Source organism: Biomphalaria glabrata, chromosome 1, assembly GCF_947242115.1.
Source record: "Biomphalaria glabrata chromosome 1, xgBioGlab47.1, whole genome shotgun sequence".
Taxonomy (NCBI): domain Eukaryota; kingdom Metazoa; phylum Mollusca; class Gastropoda; family Planorbidae; genus Biomphalaria; species Biomphalaria glabrata.
This window is the reverse complement of record NC_074711.1, coordinates 87,996,868-88,013,464: the sequence shown is the minus strand read 5'-3', so window position 1 is coordinate 88,013,464 and position 16,597 is coordinate 87,996,868. Positions and strand designations below refer to the sequence as shown.

General features: G+C 35.3%; 1 protein-coding gene across 2 annotated transcripts in view; it reads right to left on the bottom strand.

Moving 5' to 3' along the window:
• Nucleotides 1–173: 173 nt before the first annotated feature.
• The window catches only part of LOC106065024 (nuclear hormone receptor HR96-like), a 64,577-nt gene continuing 48,153 nt past the window's right edge, over nucleotides 174–16,597 (bottom strand). For both annotated transcript variants that reach the window (XM_013223763.2, XM_013223767.2), the window contains exons 2-5: nucleotides 15,054–15,236; nucleotides 10,852–10,969; nucleotides 9,307–10,070; nucleotides 174–8,537 (exon numbers count right to left, since the gene is read on the bottom strand). In XM_013223763.2, coding sequence (XP_013079217.1) covers nucleotides 8,031–8,537; nucleotides 9,307–10,070; nucleotides 10,852–10,969; nucleotides 15,054–15,236 — 1,572 coding nt within the window. In that variant the 3' untranslated portion in view covers nucleotides 174–8,030. The remainder of the gene's footprint in view (nucleotides 8,538–9,306; nucleotides 10,071–10,851; nucleotides 10,970–15,053; nucleotides 15,237–16,597) is intronic.

Sequence of the window (16,597 nt, the reverse complement as noted above, 5' to 3'; positions counted from 1 at the left end):
ACTAGAATCCTGTGATGACCTTGAGTGAAACATTACACCGACAGTTTTGAAAGTTTCTCTAGAAAAACACTTTTAGTTTCCCCTTTTTATTTGTCATGTTTATGTTAATATCTTTCTCTCTCCTACTGTCAACACATAAAAAAATAAAAAGAAACCAAAAACAAACTCTAGAATAGTATTCAACTAACTGATCTATTGTCAAGAACAAGGAATGTAACAAGGTTTATCTACTAAAATAAACACAGACAAACAAAAACAAACTTAAAAAAAAAACAACTTAAAAAGTTTGAAGACAAGACTTGAAACTGAACTGCCAAAATAAAATGATGTATAACAAAAACAAAGTCATCTCTGAAATATACACTTGAAAAGATTGACAAAATAGAGATTTATTGTACAATGTATATGAAAATCTGATGAATTATTGGTTGCAACGTTTTCAGGCATCACATCAACACTTGGGAGAGTGGGGCAGGGGGGAGTGGCTCCAAAGTATTAGTGTTCAATCAGCAAAAACAAATAATGCAATAAACTGGCAAGGTGGAGGGCGGACATTGATATTGTGTGATGTCCCTCTAGTTCAACACAAGCTCATGTTAAAACATCTTTGAAAGTATATCCCTTGAGAAACTAGGAGAACTACTGATTTTCCATTGGGGTCTGGGAAAGCTGCATGCATGCAATGTTATCAATTTATATGACTGTGTCCCCTACTTTAATGAAATGTTCAAATAAAAATGACCCATGTTGTTAACAGTATATAGATATATATCATAAGTGTATAGAACAAGAAAATGTAAGCAAATGAAACAAAGTACAGTTATATCAAAGTTATGAATATGTATTAACAAAATATATGCATAACATTGAGGTCAACACACAGCTACACTTGTTTGTTAGAGCGCAAATTAAAAATAAAATTATGATATCAACAATCAAAATCATCAAACAGTTGAGTATTAATTCCTCATCAAAAAATTGTTACAGCTTTTGCACTTAGTTTCAAAAGTGTCCATGCCATACTGTGTGGTGCCTTCACATGTAACCATCACAACCATCAAGACTTCTTGCTGTATATCCCCACCTTCCCCCCCACTCATAACAGTACAGCATCGTAAGAATACAATAATAGTAAATCAGCCGGCAAGGTTAACAATGTTATAATGTCCAGTGAAAAGGGCATATTTTTAGGAAGGAGGTCTGGTACCTTTAGGTAACTCAAGCAAGTGAAACTTGTGGGCAAATCTTATAATGAATTACGGCTTACTTCAAAAGAGAAGATAATTATGTGTTCAAACTCTGGATGTTCCCACACACACATTTAGTTCAATTTCCTGGCCAGTAAAATTTGTTTAATAGCATGGCTGACAGGCACTCCAATGTCCTAAAAATATACCCAGCTGTACAGTGGTCAAAAAGTAACAAAGTGTTTTATATATCTTTCAGCGTTTCATTGAAGCAACAGCGAAACAGACAAAAAAAAATCATCTCAAAAAATGAAAATCTCAACAGTTCTAATGTGAATTGTTCAATTTCTTAGCATACAAAAACAAGCAGATTGTTTTATAAACAGACATGTATTAAGCTAACTAGGTGACTAACAAGTGTCTTACAAACTCAAGTCACTTGGGAAAGACAATCTCGCTTGAGCTGTTCTAAAGAAATACCTATCGGAAAGACAACTATGTCAACCAAATGTTCATTATATAAAACAAAGTGATTTGAGTGAAACATTTCCTTAACTGCAGTATTATGTTTGGTTTTCTCAACTTAGTGTTGAACAGGAACTCCATTTCTTCTATTCAATTCCTTCAATTAAATTCAGTAAAAACCCTGTCTACAATTTGTGAATATAAACCATTTCATCAACAAGCATAAAATTAACTCAGACTTCAAAAGACTACAGAGAGTAACACTTTCACAAATTGCCTACACTCAAGCTGAGAGTTGTTTTTTTTTTCATTTATTGGCATCATCAAGCAAACTTAAATATCTATGGAGTGGGGAAGCCAAAGAAATATGTCTAATACCATCAAAAAAAAAAAAAACCCAGCTTGGAACACACTTTCAAGGTTGAACAAGTGTATCTCTTAGTTCACTGACACATATAAAAAGCTACTTCAGTTATATACAAAAGTTTAAGGAAAGCTCATGTACAATTTCAAAGCATAGAAAACTAGGAATAGAGTTCTAAAAAAAAAAGTGTCTTGACTATGTTCATACATCTTCCTACTTTGGGCAAAAATGTTTCTAACTGTTTCAAAACTTGAGTGTTGGTCAAACAAGTGTGGTGGACCTCCAAACACAAAGAAGGTGGATCAATGAACCTCCAAGACTAACACAGAGATGTTCCAGATATACTCAGAGCAATAAATAAAGAATGACAATTTCGTCACAGGGATAGAGAGGCATTTGGCAAAAATGAAAGAATTCAGTCCAATGACAAACAACAAGCAATTTTTTGAGCAATTCATCCAGTGCAATAACAAGAGAGATATGATCATGATCAAGTCAACTATGTAAACATCCAATCTCTAAGATATATATATACAAACAAATAAGAAAAAAAAGACCAATTTCTGTTTTGTACAAAAATAAATAGTAAACATTAAGAGTGAATTAAACAAACAGTATTTAGCCAAGTCAGAATCATCTCAACAAGATTCATTCTAGATTTTATCACTTGTTTTAAAATGAAGACACAAAAGGTAAAAAAAAAATAAAAAAATTACCATACATTTATATATATATATATATACATGCTCACCATTATTTTGTATTTCAATAAAGTTATTTATTTCCATGTTGCTAGATGAATCAGAATAGGAACAAAGTAAAAAAAACAAACAAAAAAACTCTGCTAAAGGTTACATGGGAAAGTTGCTGAAACACAAAAGTATTGAATGTTACCAGCTGGAATAGGGTCTACTTTATGTGAAGCTTTCTTGGAGTCTTGTTAAATTTTATTTATTCATTGTCTACAGACATATTATTATTTTTTTTATACATTATTATTAAAACTTATAGAACTTTTGCACACACGCTACACAAATCTAAGAAAACAAAAAACAATTGGCTCAGACTGTATTACAAAGTCAAAGTGGAGACAACTGATTAGAATTTTACTTTTTCAGCTCTTAACAGTTCAAGCTTATTCACACACCATGTCTGACAGTTTTGAATGTAATCAAAGATGATCATCATTTCAGTTCATCCGAATTATTTATGATCGAGTATTTCAGGGGAGAGCGATCTCGTTATTTTTTTGTAAACAACGGAAACACAAACTGTCTAATAACAAATGGGGTGGGGGTGGGGGGGGGGGGGGGAAGAAAGTCGTGTGTGTGTGTGTGTGTGTGTGGGAAGGGATAGTTTCAAACGTGTTCATTACACTAAAACAAACTGCATTGAAAAAGTTACAGCAACATGGATTTCTTGTATTTAAAAAAAAAAAAAAAAAAAAAAAAAAAAAAAAGGAAAGCAAGAAACTGCTAATGAATTAGATTATTACCAACTTCATATTGTCAAAAATTAAATACTAACATTCAACAAAATGATAAAGTGCCATTATTGACAGCCATGCACTTCCCACAGTGTGTAGTAACATTGGGTTGGCCATTAAAACAATTCATGTACATTGACCTGTGGTAGAGAAATAAAACAGCATCCCCCCTGCCATCATTAATATTGCAAACAAATCTCTCTATACAAACACAAACAAACAAGGGAAATATATCTATACAAACAGTTCAAACTCAATGAGGTAATCGTCTGAATAGTGTCCGCAGTTCTGATTCCTTCCATTAGTTATTAGCAAAGAAATAGCTGGGAGAGATATCATTCATGCATAAGTAACAATAGAACAGAATGTCAAATGAAAAGATTAAATTAAAAAAGGTTTTATTTTCTTCAGTGCAGCCATACATTGGTTGAAGACTAACTACGGCTGGAGTAGCTATAAACAAAGTCACATTTGAGCATCTACATTATTTTTTTCCATTTATATATATATATATATATATCACATTAGTAACATTATAACAACATAGTGGGGGAATAACTTATTGTGGCTCAACTCTGACACCAAACACAGAGCTTTTTTTTTTTTTCCAGAGCATATCATCTTATAGACATAGCAAAATAATAGGAATTAAAAGAAAAGTATCTGTCGTTTTGACATTTGAAAATTAGAATTTTATTCTTTACAGCACATCAAAAAAAAATATTTTAAAATAATTAAAGCATAATGCAAACAAAGTTTGTAGAGAATAGGTGCTAAACAGAATGAGCGATACAGCACTTTAATTCTATGATTCTAAGCTACAGTCAGCTACTATGAATGGTGCATATTGGCCGAAAGTCATCAGTGGGACATCAAAAACAACAGAAAAAGACAAAAATGTATCTGCAACTCACTAAAATATTGAAACCCATTTGAAAAACTAGTGTGTAAATACAATGTCATGCTGAGAGCAGATCAAACAGTTTATGACGGCACATAATGTAATGATGGCACAGCATATCTCCATGGGACGAGGTCATACACATTTCTATGTGGTTTAGTATTACTATAGTCACTCATAAGGTTTAAATCACAACACCAAAATATGGGCACAAACCAAGGTTGCTACACAAATGAGAAAAAAAAAAGTGATTTTGTTTCAATAGAACTAAGTATCACACACATAGAAAATAAAATCAGGCTTACAGCTATGGAGTTAAACTAGTGCAGTGGTTAGTACACAAATTAAGAATTTAAAAAAAAAGATATATCTCTGCCATTCAATTTCACAGCACTTCTCTGATAGAATGATTTGATGGGCACAAGACACTCTCTTTTGTATTCTGATGACTCTTGGAAAAATAAAGGAAATACCAGTACTTAACAAACTTATTCAATATCTTTGAATAGATACTGATACAGACAGTTACTAATTTTAAATTAACTGAATCAGTTATACAGCTATGATCAAATAGGTCCATAATTATTTTTCAAAGAAATATTTTGACAAGTTTTGTGCTCCCTTCCACCAGCCCTGCATTAAAAAAATATAGAGAGCTAGATTTATTCTAGGTTTTAGGATCCTTCAATTTTGTGTTCTTATGATGCTATCAGTTAAAACATCTTAGCTATTTCATTGCTATTATGAAACATTGTTATATCTTTCTAAGTTCTTTTCAGATATATTCATTCTAAACTACATTTTGATAGCAGAGAAAACAAAATATATTACTTTAGATTAGGCATTAATCTACCAAATAATTGTCTAAGCTATTTGACCTAAAAAAAAAGTACATGGCTCTTCCTCAAGGGGCAATGGAGGATGATGTGGAGGTAAGTTTCAAGACACATCCATTGACTTGAAATAAAGGAAACCTTGGTTTGCTGGACCATGCCAACTAGATTCATGAGCAATAAATTTGGCACAAAATCATTTTCAGAAACAGTTGAGAACTAAAGCTGGAAATATTAAACCTCTAATGGGCTCCAGTGAAACACAGAAAGAACAGAAGATAAAGTTAGAACAGAAGATAATGTTATGTCAACATTTTGTTGACTGCCATCAGTGAGCTCAAAGTATCACCAAAGATAACTTGCTTGAATTTTCAGTTTCAGACCTTCCTTCAGAAATGAAGATGACGTCCCAACCCAAACCTCCTGCAGGACAGCAAGGGATGGAGGCTGTCAGCATTCATACCTGGAACAGAGGAGAGGACAGTAGCAGGCAGCCAGGCTAATGCACTGTGGACTAAGGGCTACTATTTTCACTAGAGTTAAAACTGGAAACACAATTTACGTCTCAGAGTAGCAAAAAAAACTATTTTCATGTTACTGATACCATGGACCGTGTAAGTGATTGTAAAGTGACTGTAAAGTGGCTTGCAGAAGAAGCAAGATTATACTCAGGCTCTTCTTGTAGTAAGAACGACAGAAGAATAGAAGAAAATAAACAAACACAAAAGAATATAAATAGATAACATGCCCTGGGGGGTTTCACAAAATATGAGGTATCTAGATTAAAGCAAGGTGTCCAGTCACTTGTCATTGCAACGTATGCTCCAGTGAAATCAAGCAACGCTAAAACAAGAAATCAAAATAAACTTGGCATCGTCTCAGCCTGGACAGACAAAGGCAAACCAAGATGTATGGCACAAAGAATTCTCAATCAACTTATCACGACAAAAGGTTCTGATAAGAAATCCCTGATTAATGGCACAGATGATGCTAATTACATGGAATAAATTAGGTGTGAAAAGTAGCACATAAAAAAAACAAAAAACTTTTTATCTTGAGAATAACAAATGAAATCTTTCTTCTTATAACAAAGAGTAAATCTAATATTGGCTTTATGAAACTGTACATTTTATCATTCTACGATGTATGTATATTTCAAATATATCATGTATTGTTTCTTTTACGTCCTTTTGTACAATTTCATGTTTTTGTTTCTCTACCATGCCACTTCTTGGAATTTATTCAAATTTCGATTCCTAAGAAATTAAATGTTTCAATGGGCATAGAATGAATTATCTTAACTTGCTTTGAAACATTGACATATATAAATGTGTTTTCCATTATTTTTACCTTTTCATGTCAAGATAATAATTTATATTGAACTCAAGACTATACTATGGACTCAAAATACTTAAATGAACTTATTAAAAGCAGAGCTTACGCTTTAAATGTTTAGATAACTCTCATATTTAAAAAAAATTAAAGAGTTCAAATCAAGTTTTTATCACAATTCTGAATATTAAAAAAAATTTTTTTTAGTTTGTTTTATTTTAAATTTGTCTTAATTGGCAAAGGCAACATGAATATGAAAGGCTAAGGCCAAACATGTAAAACATGAAAACAAAAAAATTATACTCAAAGTTGAATAATAATAAGCATAAACTAAAAATTTCAAGTTAATAGACAAATGTAGCTTCAAGCCCCCAACTCGGTTGTAAACTATGTTCAAATATTAGATGCCCATGCATTACATGGTTGAAATGAAAAACAAAATTATAAGAAAATTAATACATCTCAATCCCTACTGTCTGTTAACAGGCCCATAGTCCGTACATATATCTACAGAATTTAATAGACCCAGCCTGATCTGACTGTGTTTCTGGCCAGTATAACGCGTCTTATTGGCCTCGTCACTGATTCTGACACAGATAACAACTGGTCATTTATACATGAGAATTAAAATAAAAAACAAAATACTAAAGAACCACCGGGTATGCATTGGTGCACATCAGTTGGACAGGTCAGTGTTGTGAAGTCCATTTCATTTTCAGCTGGACACGTCAGTGTTGTGAAGTCCATTTCCTTCAATGTCAATCAAATAAGAAATTTCAAATAATGTGTTAGTTTAAAAATGTCATATTGCCATGCCCATCACAGAGCCTCTGTTTAAACTTTTGAGGGCCGAGGTCATATTAATCTTTTTCAAAATTAAAATGATGAGAATCTCATATTTGTTCTACTGAGCAGCATTTTTTACTTTTTCATCGCAATACAAATTTGTTTCAGTTCTTCAATATCTGAAGTTAAGAGAAAAAATTTTCTCATGTGGGCAAAAGGGATTGCTAAGAGCCATTTCTGTGTCAAGCACAAATAATTTGTATCTTTGGTAGATACAAGATGAATTCTACTTAGATCAGTGTACACACAAGTAGTTGAGGTTGAACACCTTTTTAAAGAACAATGTCTTTACAAATAACAATTTATATCCAAACACAATATATCTTTCTTTAATATTTGTATAGCTTCCATCTTCTTCAAATGCTGACATTTAATCCAGAAATGATAAAATCCCAAAGAAAGTGAAAATAAAAAAAAACTAAACTGCCAGAAATGATAATCCAGTTCCATGAAGTTAGAAAAAAACTTTCCACATGAATAAATAATAGGGTTTGTCCTCTAAGTCCAGCACTTGAATTCCTGTGAATGGTCTTCCTCAAGGCTGATTTAACCAGCTGTCTTGTGCCAATTAACCAGAGAAACTGAAACCAAATGTCACCAGACTGGTATTGAGGTTTCACCTGTTCAGGTCAAATACTTCTACTAACAGGGGTTCTAAGTTTGTGATGTCTAGTTGCTGAGCCATCTCGCAGCTCTCCTTCCCCAGGTTCCTGACGTCTTGCAGCTTCACAAGCAGCTTATTGTATGTGACCTTGGCTTCTGACACAGGGTAGAGGGACTCGAGGTAAGCCTTCAGCCACATGGAGTGGCGCTCCTGACTGAGGGAGACCATACGTGTGTCCACCAGGTTGGCACGACTAGGAGACATGAGTTCAATAATAAAAAGCAGCATTAGGACTATCCTGTCCTTCTTGGAGATCTCCTGCAGCTCATGCACAAACACCATATGATGCATGAACATTGGTGCGCTGACATTTTTTATGATGGTAGAATCCACCTTGGCCTCTTGGGAAGCAGGAGCTTCAGTTGGAGCAGACATCTGTTGAAGACGGAATTTCCAGCCACTGTTCTTGGAATCAAAACTTATTGCTGAGCGCAGATAGAAAATTTCCATGATACCACCCTGTGAAAATAAGCAGAATTTATTTAGAGCTAAACAAAACAGAAGAAGTTTATTTTAAATTTTTGAGAGTACAACTTTAAAAATGTGAATCGCTAAGGACCGCATAAGCATAAAGGTGAGTTTTAAAAACTAAACATTTTTTTATTCATGGAAAACAAGTCTGCACTACAATATGTGTTCTAACAATATTCTACTTAAGTACTTCATGACACAAACAATCACATACTACTAACACATATAGCTGCTACAAACACATATAGCCCAGCTGCTGCAACTCCTGAGGGCTGTTGAAGCCGTGATGCTAAAATGATGAATGAACAATATCTGAAAAATGGACCACTAAGCCAAGAAGGGGTTTTAGCTTTTAATGTTGGACAATCAGAGAGATAAAATTGTCAACAATATAATAAAAGGGAATAAGTATAAATCATGGAATTTCTATATTGTCATCTAGATCTAGTTTTATTTGACAAGTTTTGAACCTTCTTTCAGAAATGAAGAATGTCAGGGAATGATGACTCAGGACAATTAGACTACAGTCCAAAGCACTTGCCACTCAACCAGACAGCTACGCTTAAGTGACTACTAATTAGTGCATGTTTCAGTAGCACAATCTTTAAATCTTATAACACAATTGAGTTATTTTGAGTTTCAACTTAAGAATAATTATATAAAATTATGTTACAATTATACCAATGGTAGCTATTTACTGTTAAATCTAATTGAGTGTAACAACCTAGACAAAAAAACAATGACAACACACTGTCACCTTCAAAAGGTGTATTTGATCCTCCTGTTTGAGACTTTTGAACTCAGGGATGTGCTTGGCAAAGCGAATGAGTCGCCGTATAAAGATGTCTGTCATGTTGAACAGCTGATTAGCAGTTTTGGGTTTCTCCATTAACTTGGGCAAGTGCTCCGGCATGTACGGAGCTTCAAAGATCTCATTGTAGACTGCTTCTAATTCACGCAGGCTGGTGTTGATTATTGGGTTCAGGGGAATGGTGTAGTCTTCCCTGTCGTCCACTATTTCCTCTTTTATGAGAGAGCAGTTGGACAATTCGTCGGTCGAGTCCACCAGATCCTGAAAGTCTAAGGACTTTTGCCTGCAGAAGGGTTCTACCTCCTCTGGTGGGTATTCCACTTTGGGCACTTTAGCCAAAGTCTCGACTGGCGGTTTGAGACTCCCTTGCAAGGGGTTTCGCTGTAGCTGTGTTGAGAAGGGGATGGGGGGAGATGTGGTTGAGGTGGGCGAGCCTGAGCCGTCAAACGAAAGTGAGTACTGCCGCTTCTGCGGAGGGGAGGCAGTGTCAAAGTAGTTTGCTGGAGTCAGAGGCATAAAGTCATTGCTGTTGTTACTGCCAGGCATTAGGTGGGAAACAGGGCCATTCTGGTGAATGTATGGCGGCATTGAGGAGTCGTCCCCATTGAGATCATTAGAGGTGGACGAGCAGGGCTGAATGTCAGGATTACCCGATGACCCATGACCTCTACTCTGTTGGCGCTGCCTCCTTTTAACCAGTTGGTCTTCATCTGAAATAGTGATACATTATTTTTTAAAAGTTTGTAAAATTCTTAAATCAAAAATATTTGGAAGTTGAATTTTAAACTTTTTGTCAAGAAACTTTTTGTTTTGAAATCTGAATCTTTTTAAATATTGTTTTTACAGCAGTGAAAAGCCTAAAAAAAAAATGTGTATATTGATACATGAGATTTTTCATTTCTGCTCTTTTTTATTGGAGATTTAAACACAGTTATCCCCACTTTGATCACTTTTTCTTTTTGATGTTTAACATCTGGTTAAAATTAAGCTTTAAAATACAGTAACATAGAAAGAGAAGAGAATGAGATTAGGGAAAATGTGGAGGCAATGTAATGAAACTTAAAAAGTGAAAAACATTGAGATACTAAAACCTGGAAGATTGGGAAAGATTTTGAAATCAATCCAAAAGCTAAACAATGTCAAGGACACACTATTGTAAGATCACTGTTGCCAACTATACAATTAAAATAGGCTCATGCTACAAGGTAAAGAGCTTAGAACTTACATTATGTAAGGCTTAAAAAAACAGTGCCCACAAAAATGTAAGAGTGTAAACCTTTCAAAAGACAGATCCTGAACACTTTCTGTATACATCACTGAAAGCTAACAACTTTCTCAGCCATAGATACACATTTCTTATATTGCATAAAAAAACCAACAACATAAAAAGTTAAATGTTTACTAAAAAATGCAACTAACTTTATGGTGCAACATCTTCAGACAGACAATGATTCATAAAACATTTCTCCTAACCATGACATCTAGACTTACTGAGTATCCATTCTTTCTTCATACCAATGGTGAAACATTTCTTTAGCCTGCATCCAGAGCAGAACTTTCTAGTATGAGCATCCAACTTACAGTTGCCCTCAAAGCTGCAGGTGAAGGGCTGAGAATGGAGCAGACATCAAACATATTAAAATTTGAAATCAGCAGCCACAGAACAAGACTAAACAGACAACTTTCAGAGACGTTCAAATATCAATGTATATAAACAAACAAAATGGACATCTATTTGTATTTTATAGTTCAGTGTATTAGAATGTAGAACAATGTTTCAGTGTATTAGAATGTAGAACAATGTTTCAGTGTATTTAGAGTGTAGAAGAATGTTTCAGTGTATTAGAATGTAGAACAATGTTTCAGTGTATTTAGAGTGTAGAACAATGTTTCAGTGTATTTAGAGTGTAGAACAATGTTTCAGTGTATTTAGAGTGTAGAAGAATGTTTCAGTGTATTAGAATGTAGAACAATGTTTCAGTGTATTTAGAGTGTAGAACAATGTTTCAGTGTATTTAGAGTGTAGAACAATGTTTCAGTGTATTTAGAGTGTAGAAGAATGTTTCAGTGTATTAGAATGTAGAACAATGTTTCAGTGTATTTAGAGTGTAGAACAATGTTTCAGTGTATTTAGAGTGTAGAACAATGTTTCAAGAATGTTTCAGTGTATTAGAATGTAGAACAATGTTTCAGTGTATTAGAATGTAGAACAATGTTTCAGTGTATTTAGAGTGTAGAAGAATGTTTCAGTGTATTTAGAGTGTAGAAGAATGTTTCAGTGTATTTAGAGTGTAGAACAATGTTTCAGTGTATTTAGAGTGTAGAAGAATGTTTCAGTGTATTAGAATGTAGAACAATGTTTCAGTGTATTAGAATGTAGAACAATGTTTCAGTGTATTTAGAGTGTAGAAGAATGTTTCAGTGTATTAGAATGTAGAACAATGTTTCAGTGTATTTAGAGTGTAGAAGAATGCTTTAGTGTATTAGAATGTAGACCAATGTTTCAGTGTATTTAGAGTGTAGAAGAATGTTTCAGTGTCAAATTGAGGTATTAAAGTATAGTGGTAAGTTACTTCTGTAGGAAAGACAATGGATCTTCTTATCTTATCTTATCTTACATAATACAGACGTTACTTCTAAAAAGAAGATGATTACGTCCTACGCGTCATGCATTTAGTCATACATATTAACCAATGACTTAAATTCTGCCAAGTCACTGGTTTTCTGGCTAGCTCAGGATATGCCTAAAGAGTTTCCTGGGACTTGGATATAAAGTTTCAGCCCTACCTAAATTGCTGAAAGGCTGTAAAGGTTACCAAATACATTGGACCTCATTCACCAATCATAAACAAACAACATTTAGCCACTGGGTTCTCTATCTCTTCTATACAAAATACGCAATCCATAAAGGCTGTCACGTGATACGTAATTTTCATTGTTTTAGCAATATTATCACGTGGCTAAATGTTTGTTTACGATTGGTGAATGAGGTCCATTGAAAGAGATGTCAAATGGAAAATCATAGTTGGTAGTCCTATCATCTAATGGGTTCCACTCATTTTTTAAAGATAGATCAGCGTGACAGAATGATACAGTCTAGTGATAATAGAGTGTAATCTAGTGATAGTACAGTGTAGCACAGTGATGGTGTATAGTGTAGTCTAGTAATGGTGCACAGTGTAGCCTAGTTGAAAGTCCAGTGTAGCCTAGTGTGATGTATAGTGTAGCCTATTGATGGTGTACAGTGTAGCCTATTGATGGTGTACAGTGTAGCCTAGTTGATAGTCCAGTGTAGCCTAGTGTGATGTATAGTGTAGCCTATAGATGGTGTACAGTGTAGTCTAGCGATTGTACACTGAGACAGAGAAATGTTATGCTAAGGAGAATTGACAGATTCACCAGATTGTGTGTGTCTAGGACTTCACTGTTTACCCCTATTACCAGCACCAAAAATCTCTGGAAGTATTAACATGTAGTAGCTATTGTATGCCTTGGACTGGACACCATTTATGTTACGTAAATGTGCTTTCTTATCTAGTGAGAAACGTTCACCTTTTATTCGGATGACAACGTCACATACATGCTGAGAATGACAAGCATTCGGATACTAACATTCGTAGTTGGGCCTCCACAGTGTCAGTGTAAACACATTGTCATCAAAGTTCAACCCTACAACTAATCAATGACATTCACTGATCACTCTGTCCGTCTATAACTTCTTCAATCTTTTTACATCTAATTTACCCGAACCCCTACTTCCAGTGTACCGATTCTCCCTCTGAAAAAAAAAAAGTTATCTAGATCTAGAATAAACCGGTTCTAACTTAGTATGTGAAGCGATCCTATTGTAACCATCCACTAGAGAAGGGAGAGACACGTGACCTGTCTCACATTGACTCATCGATCACTGAACACGAAAGGCTGAAGTAAACTCGCATCATTAAAAATTGAATTTCATTTTTTTTGTTCAGTATTGTTACTTTAAGCAAGCACATTTTTTAAATACATATTTAAAAAAAATGGATTTGCTTTGAAGTCAGCTCTCTCTACACTCTAGTTATTGTAACAAGTTAGCTCTCTACATTCTAGTTATTGCAACAAGTTAGCTCTCTACACTCTAGTTATTGTAACAAGTTAGCTCTCTACATTCTAGTTATTGCAACAAGTTAGCTCTCTACACTCTAGTTATTGCAACAAGTTAGCTCTCTACATTCTAGTTATTGCAACAAGTTAGCTCTCTACACTCTAGTTATTGTAACAAGTTAGCTCTCTGCACTCTAGTTATTGTAACAAGTCAGCTCTCTACATTCTAGTTATTATAACAAGCCAGCGCTATACATTCTAGTTATTGTAACAAGTCAGCTCTCTACATTCTAGTTATTATAACAAGCCAGCGCTATACATTCTAGGTATTGTAACAAGTCAGCTCTCTACATTCTAGTTATTGTAACAAGTCATCAATATAAAGACCATATAGAAGCTCTGCATAAAAGGAGAGTGTTAAGGTTTAAGACACAAGTTTTGCGGATTTTTGACCGAATCACGACTATTTGACTAGCCATGTAGTGCTTACGGAGTTTTAATTATAGTTTAACTAGAATTAATGCTACAGCATGTTCGGTTCCCTATGATCCAATCATAGACATGTTGGGGGGAACTTTCCGTGAAAACTTTGGGCTCTCAGCAAACATATCAAGTTAAGGATTCGAGCTTAAACCCCCTAGATAGGTACTACCTGGTAGCCACACATTTCGAGACAGGTTGTTCTAGTTCACCTTATGCTGGGGCCTTAATCCTGTAATGGTAGGCAACTCCTTGTGATGAGACATTATTCATCGGCCAGACAGGGGATATAACTCATTATTTACTGAATGTTTAAAGAACCAAGACACGGAGTGTATACATTTGTTTTCTTTCATTTCCTAACATATATGTATTATTATCGCTTTTATATAGCGCTACTTTCATGCTTATAGCATGCTCATTGCCGCTTTTGGTCCAATCTCATTTGTGGACCAGTTGGGGGGGGGCAGTATCTAGGAGTTGGTTTTCCGTGCAGCCTTTAGGCGCTCAGTAAACACATTCTGCCCGAGTCGGGTGTCGAACCTCGAGCCCCCCTCTAGGTAGCCAAGCCAAGCCAGGTTCAAGCGCCTCTCGACCACGCTTCTTAACTATTAGACATGACATTAGTCTTTAAATGTATTGTATTTCAATCACAGGATTCACACTGGCTAACGTTGGACCAAGAACAGAACCACACTGTCGTAAACGACCATCTCTTCTATTGGCGACAATGAGGTAGTTCCGAATCTCTGACCTACTTTATCAAAAGTCACGTGACTATGGTCTTATACATGGCAATATCTTCTTATGATAAGATGTAGATCTAGATTTAGTGCTAGCCTAGATCTAGTAGACCTACTAAATAATCATAAAAATTAGTGAATTATTGTAACGTACGTTTTATTACTTAAAGATGTCTAGATCTAGACTACTTTCATGTTTAAATTACAATGAGGTCATTAATGTAAACAACACACCCACGTGACTGAGAAGAGATCCGGAACTACCCCATTTAAGAATGCGCCTCTGTGGAGGTCCATCATAGATCTCTAAAAATGAACAAACCAAACAGAAACAATGGAAATGAACACACACACACACACACAAGGAAATCAAAAGAACATACTGACCTTGGCCTTGAGAGCATTACGCCTGAAGAAAGCCTTACACGACTCACAGCTGATGGCGTCAAAGTTGTAGCCCAGCGCCCTGTCCCCGCAAACGCCACAGATAAGAATGGTGCCATCCTTTGGTTTGGGGCGCCTCTTTTGTTCACGCTTGGATTGGGAGGCCGTCCTGGAGGGAGGAGAGCTCTGGAAGGAAAGAGAGAACACTCATTACAAGCCTCAGCCTCAGAGCAATGGAGTTTGTGCTCTAGCAACTTTCTAACCAAGGTAACACGCATTTAGAATGACTACGTTCTGTCCTGCTGGTTATTATTATAGCTATTTTTATATAGCGCTACTTTCATGCTTATAGCATGCTCAGAGCGCTTTGGTCCAATCTCTTTTGTGGACCAGTGGAGGGGAGGGGGTATCTAGGAGTTGGTTTTCCGTGCTGCCTTTAGGCGCTCAGTAAGCACAACTCTGCCCGAGTCGGGTGTCGAACCTCGACCCCCATTCTAGGTAGCCAAGTTCAAGCCATGTTCAATCGCACTTAGCCTTTTGACCACTATAATATTAATAACTTGTTCTAATTGTAATTACTTTTAGCAGTTATAATTTTGTTTCAGAAATAAAGAAATCAATGCATAGTGTAATGTATAAAACTATAGGACAAAGTGGCGCATGTGTAGTGTACGGGGGTTTTCGTGAGAAAATGTAAACACAGTAATCTCCTCTTTGAGTTTTCTATTTTGTGTATCAAATCCGGCTTACGTTATACAAACAAGAAAATACAGTCATATAAAAAAAAAAAAGAAAGAAAAGAATAGGGAGAAATGAAGAGCCCATAGAAGGAACTTTAAAAAAATGGCATTGATTCTGGGGTGAATTACTTAACTAATTAATGTCAAAAGCGCTTTATTGAAACAACACTGCTGCCAACTAGAAAATAAACGTTGATTTCTGCGAAAATTAAAAGAGTTTAGCACTGTGATCTCCCAGTGTTAAATAGTGTACAGAAGTTATCCTATACCTTATAAACTATTTAGCTAATCCACACTTTGGTCTCACCAGCCGAGGCACAAAAAGACGCAGTGTAAAGCCCCTCAGCCCCTTGGAGGACAGAAGAGGTTATCCTTTCACGAGGAACGAACTATACAGCATTTGCTGAAGAGTTGATACACCCGAATGCTAGCTAGAGTTATCTTCCATACATGAAAACAAAACTAAATGACAATAAAAAAAAAATTCGAATGATTTAATTTTATCGTAATGTCGCAATAGTTGCGTTTCTGAATGTTGAAACACGAACAACTCGAGCGATATATATCTAGGGCCCAACTAGTGGATAACAATGTTCATTTAATGTACCGTAACATCAGATACCAACAACAACCACCACCTAAAAACCTTCAGACATTAGCATGATTTAAATATTCATAAGCTGTTGTGCTGTATTAAAATAAACAGGACAGGTGCATGTTTTTTCAAGGTTCTAAAACTGCTGGACGCTAGAGAGACTAGAAACAGGATGGCAATGCCAACAAGGAAGGGCGAGACCAAGAAGTGAG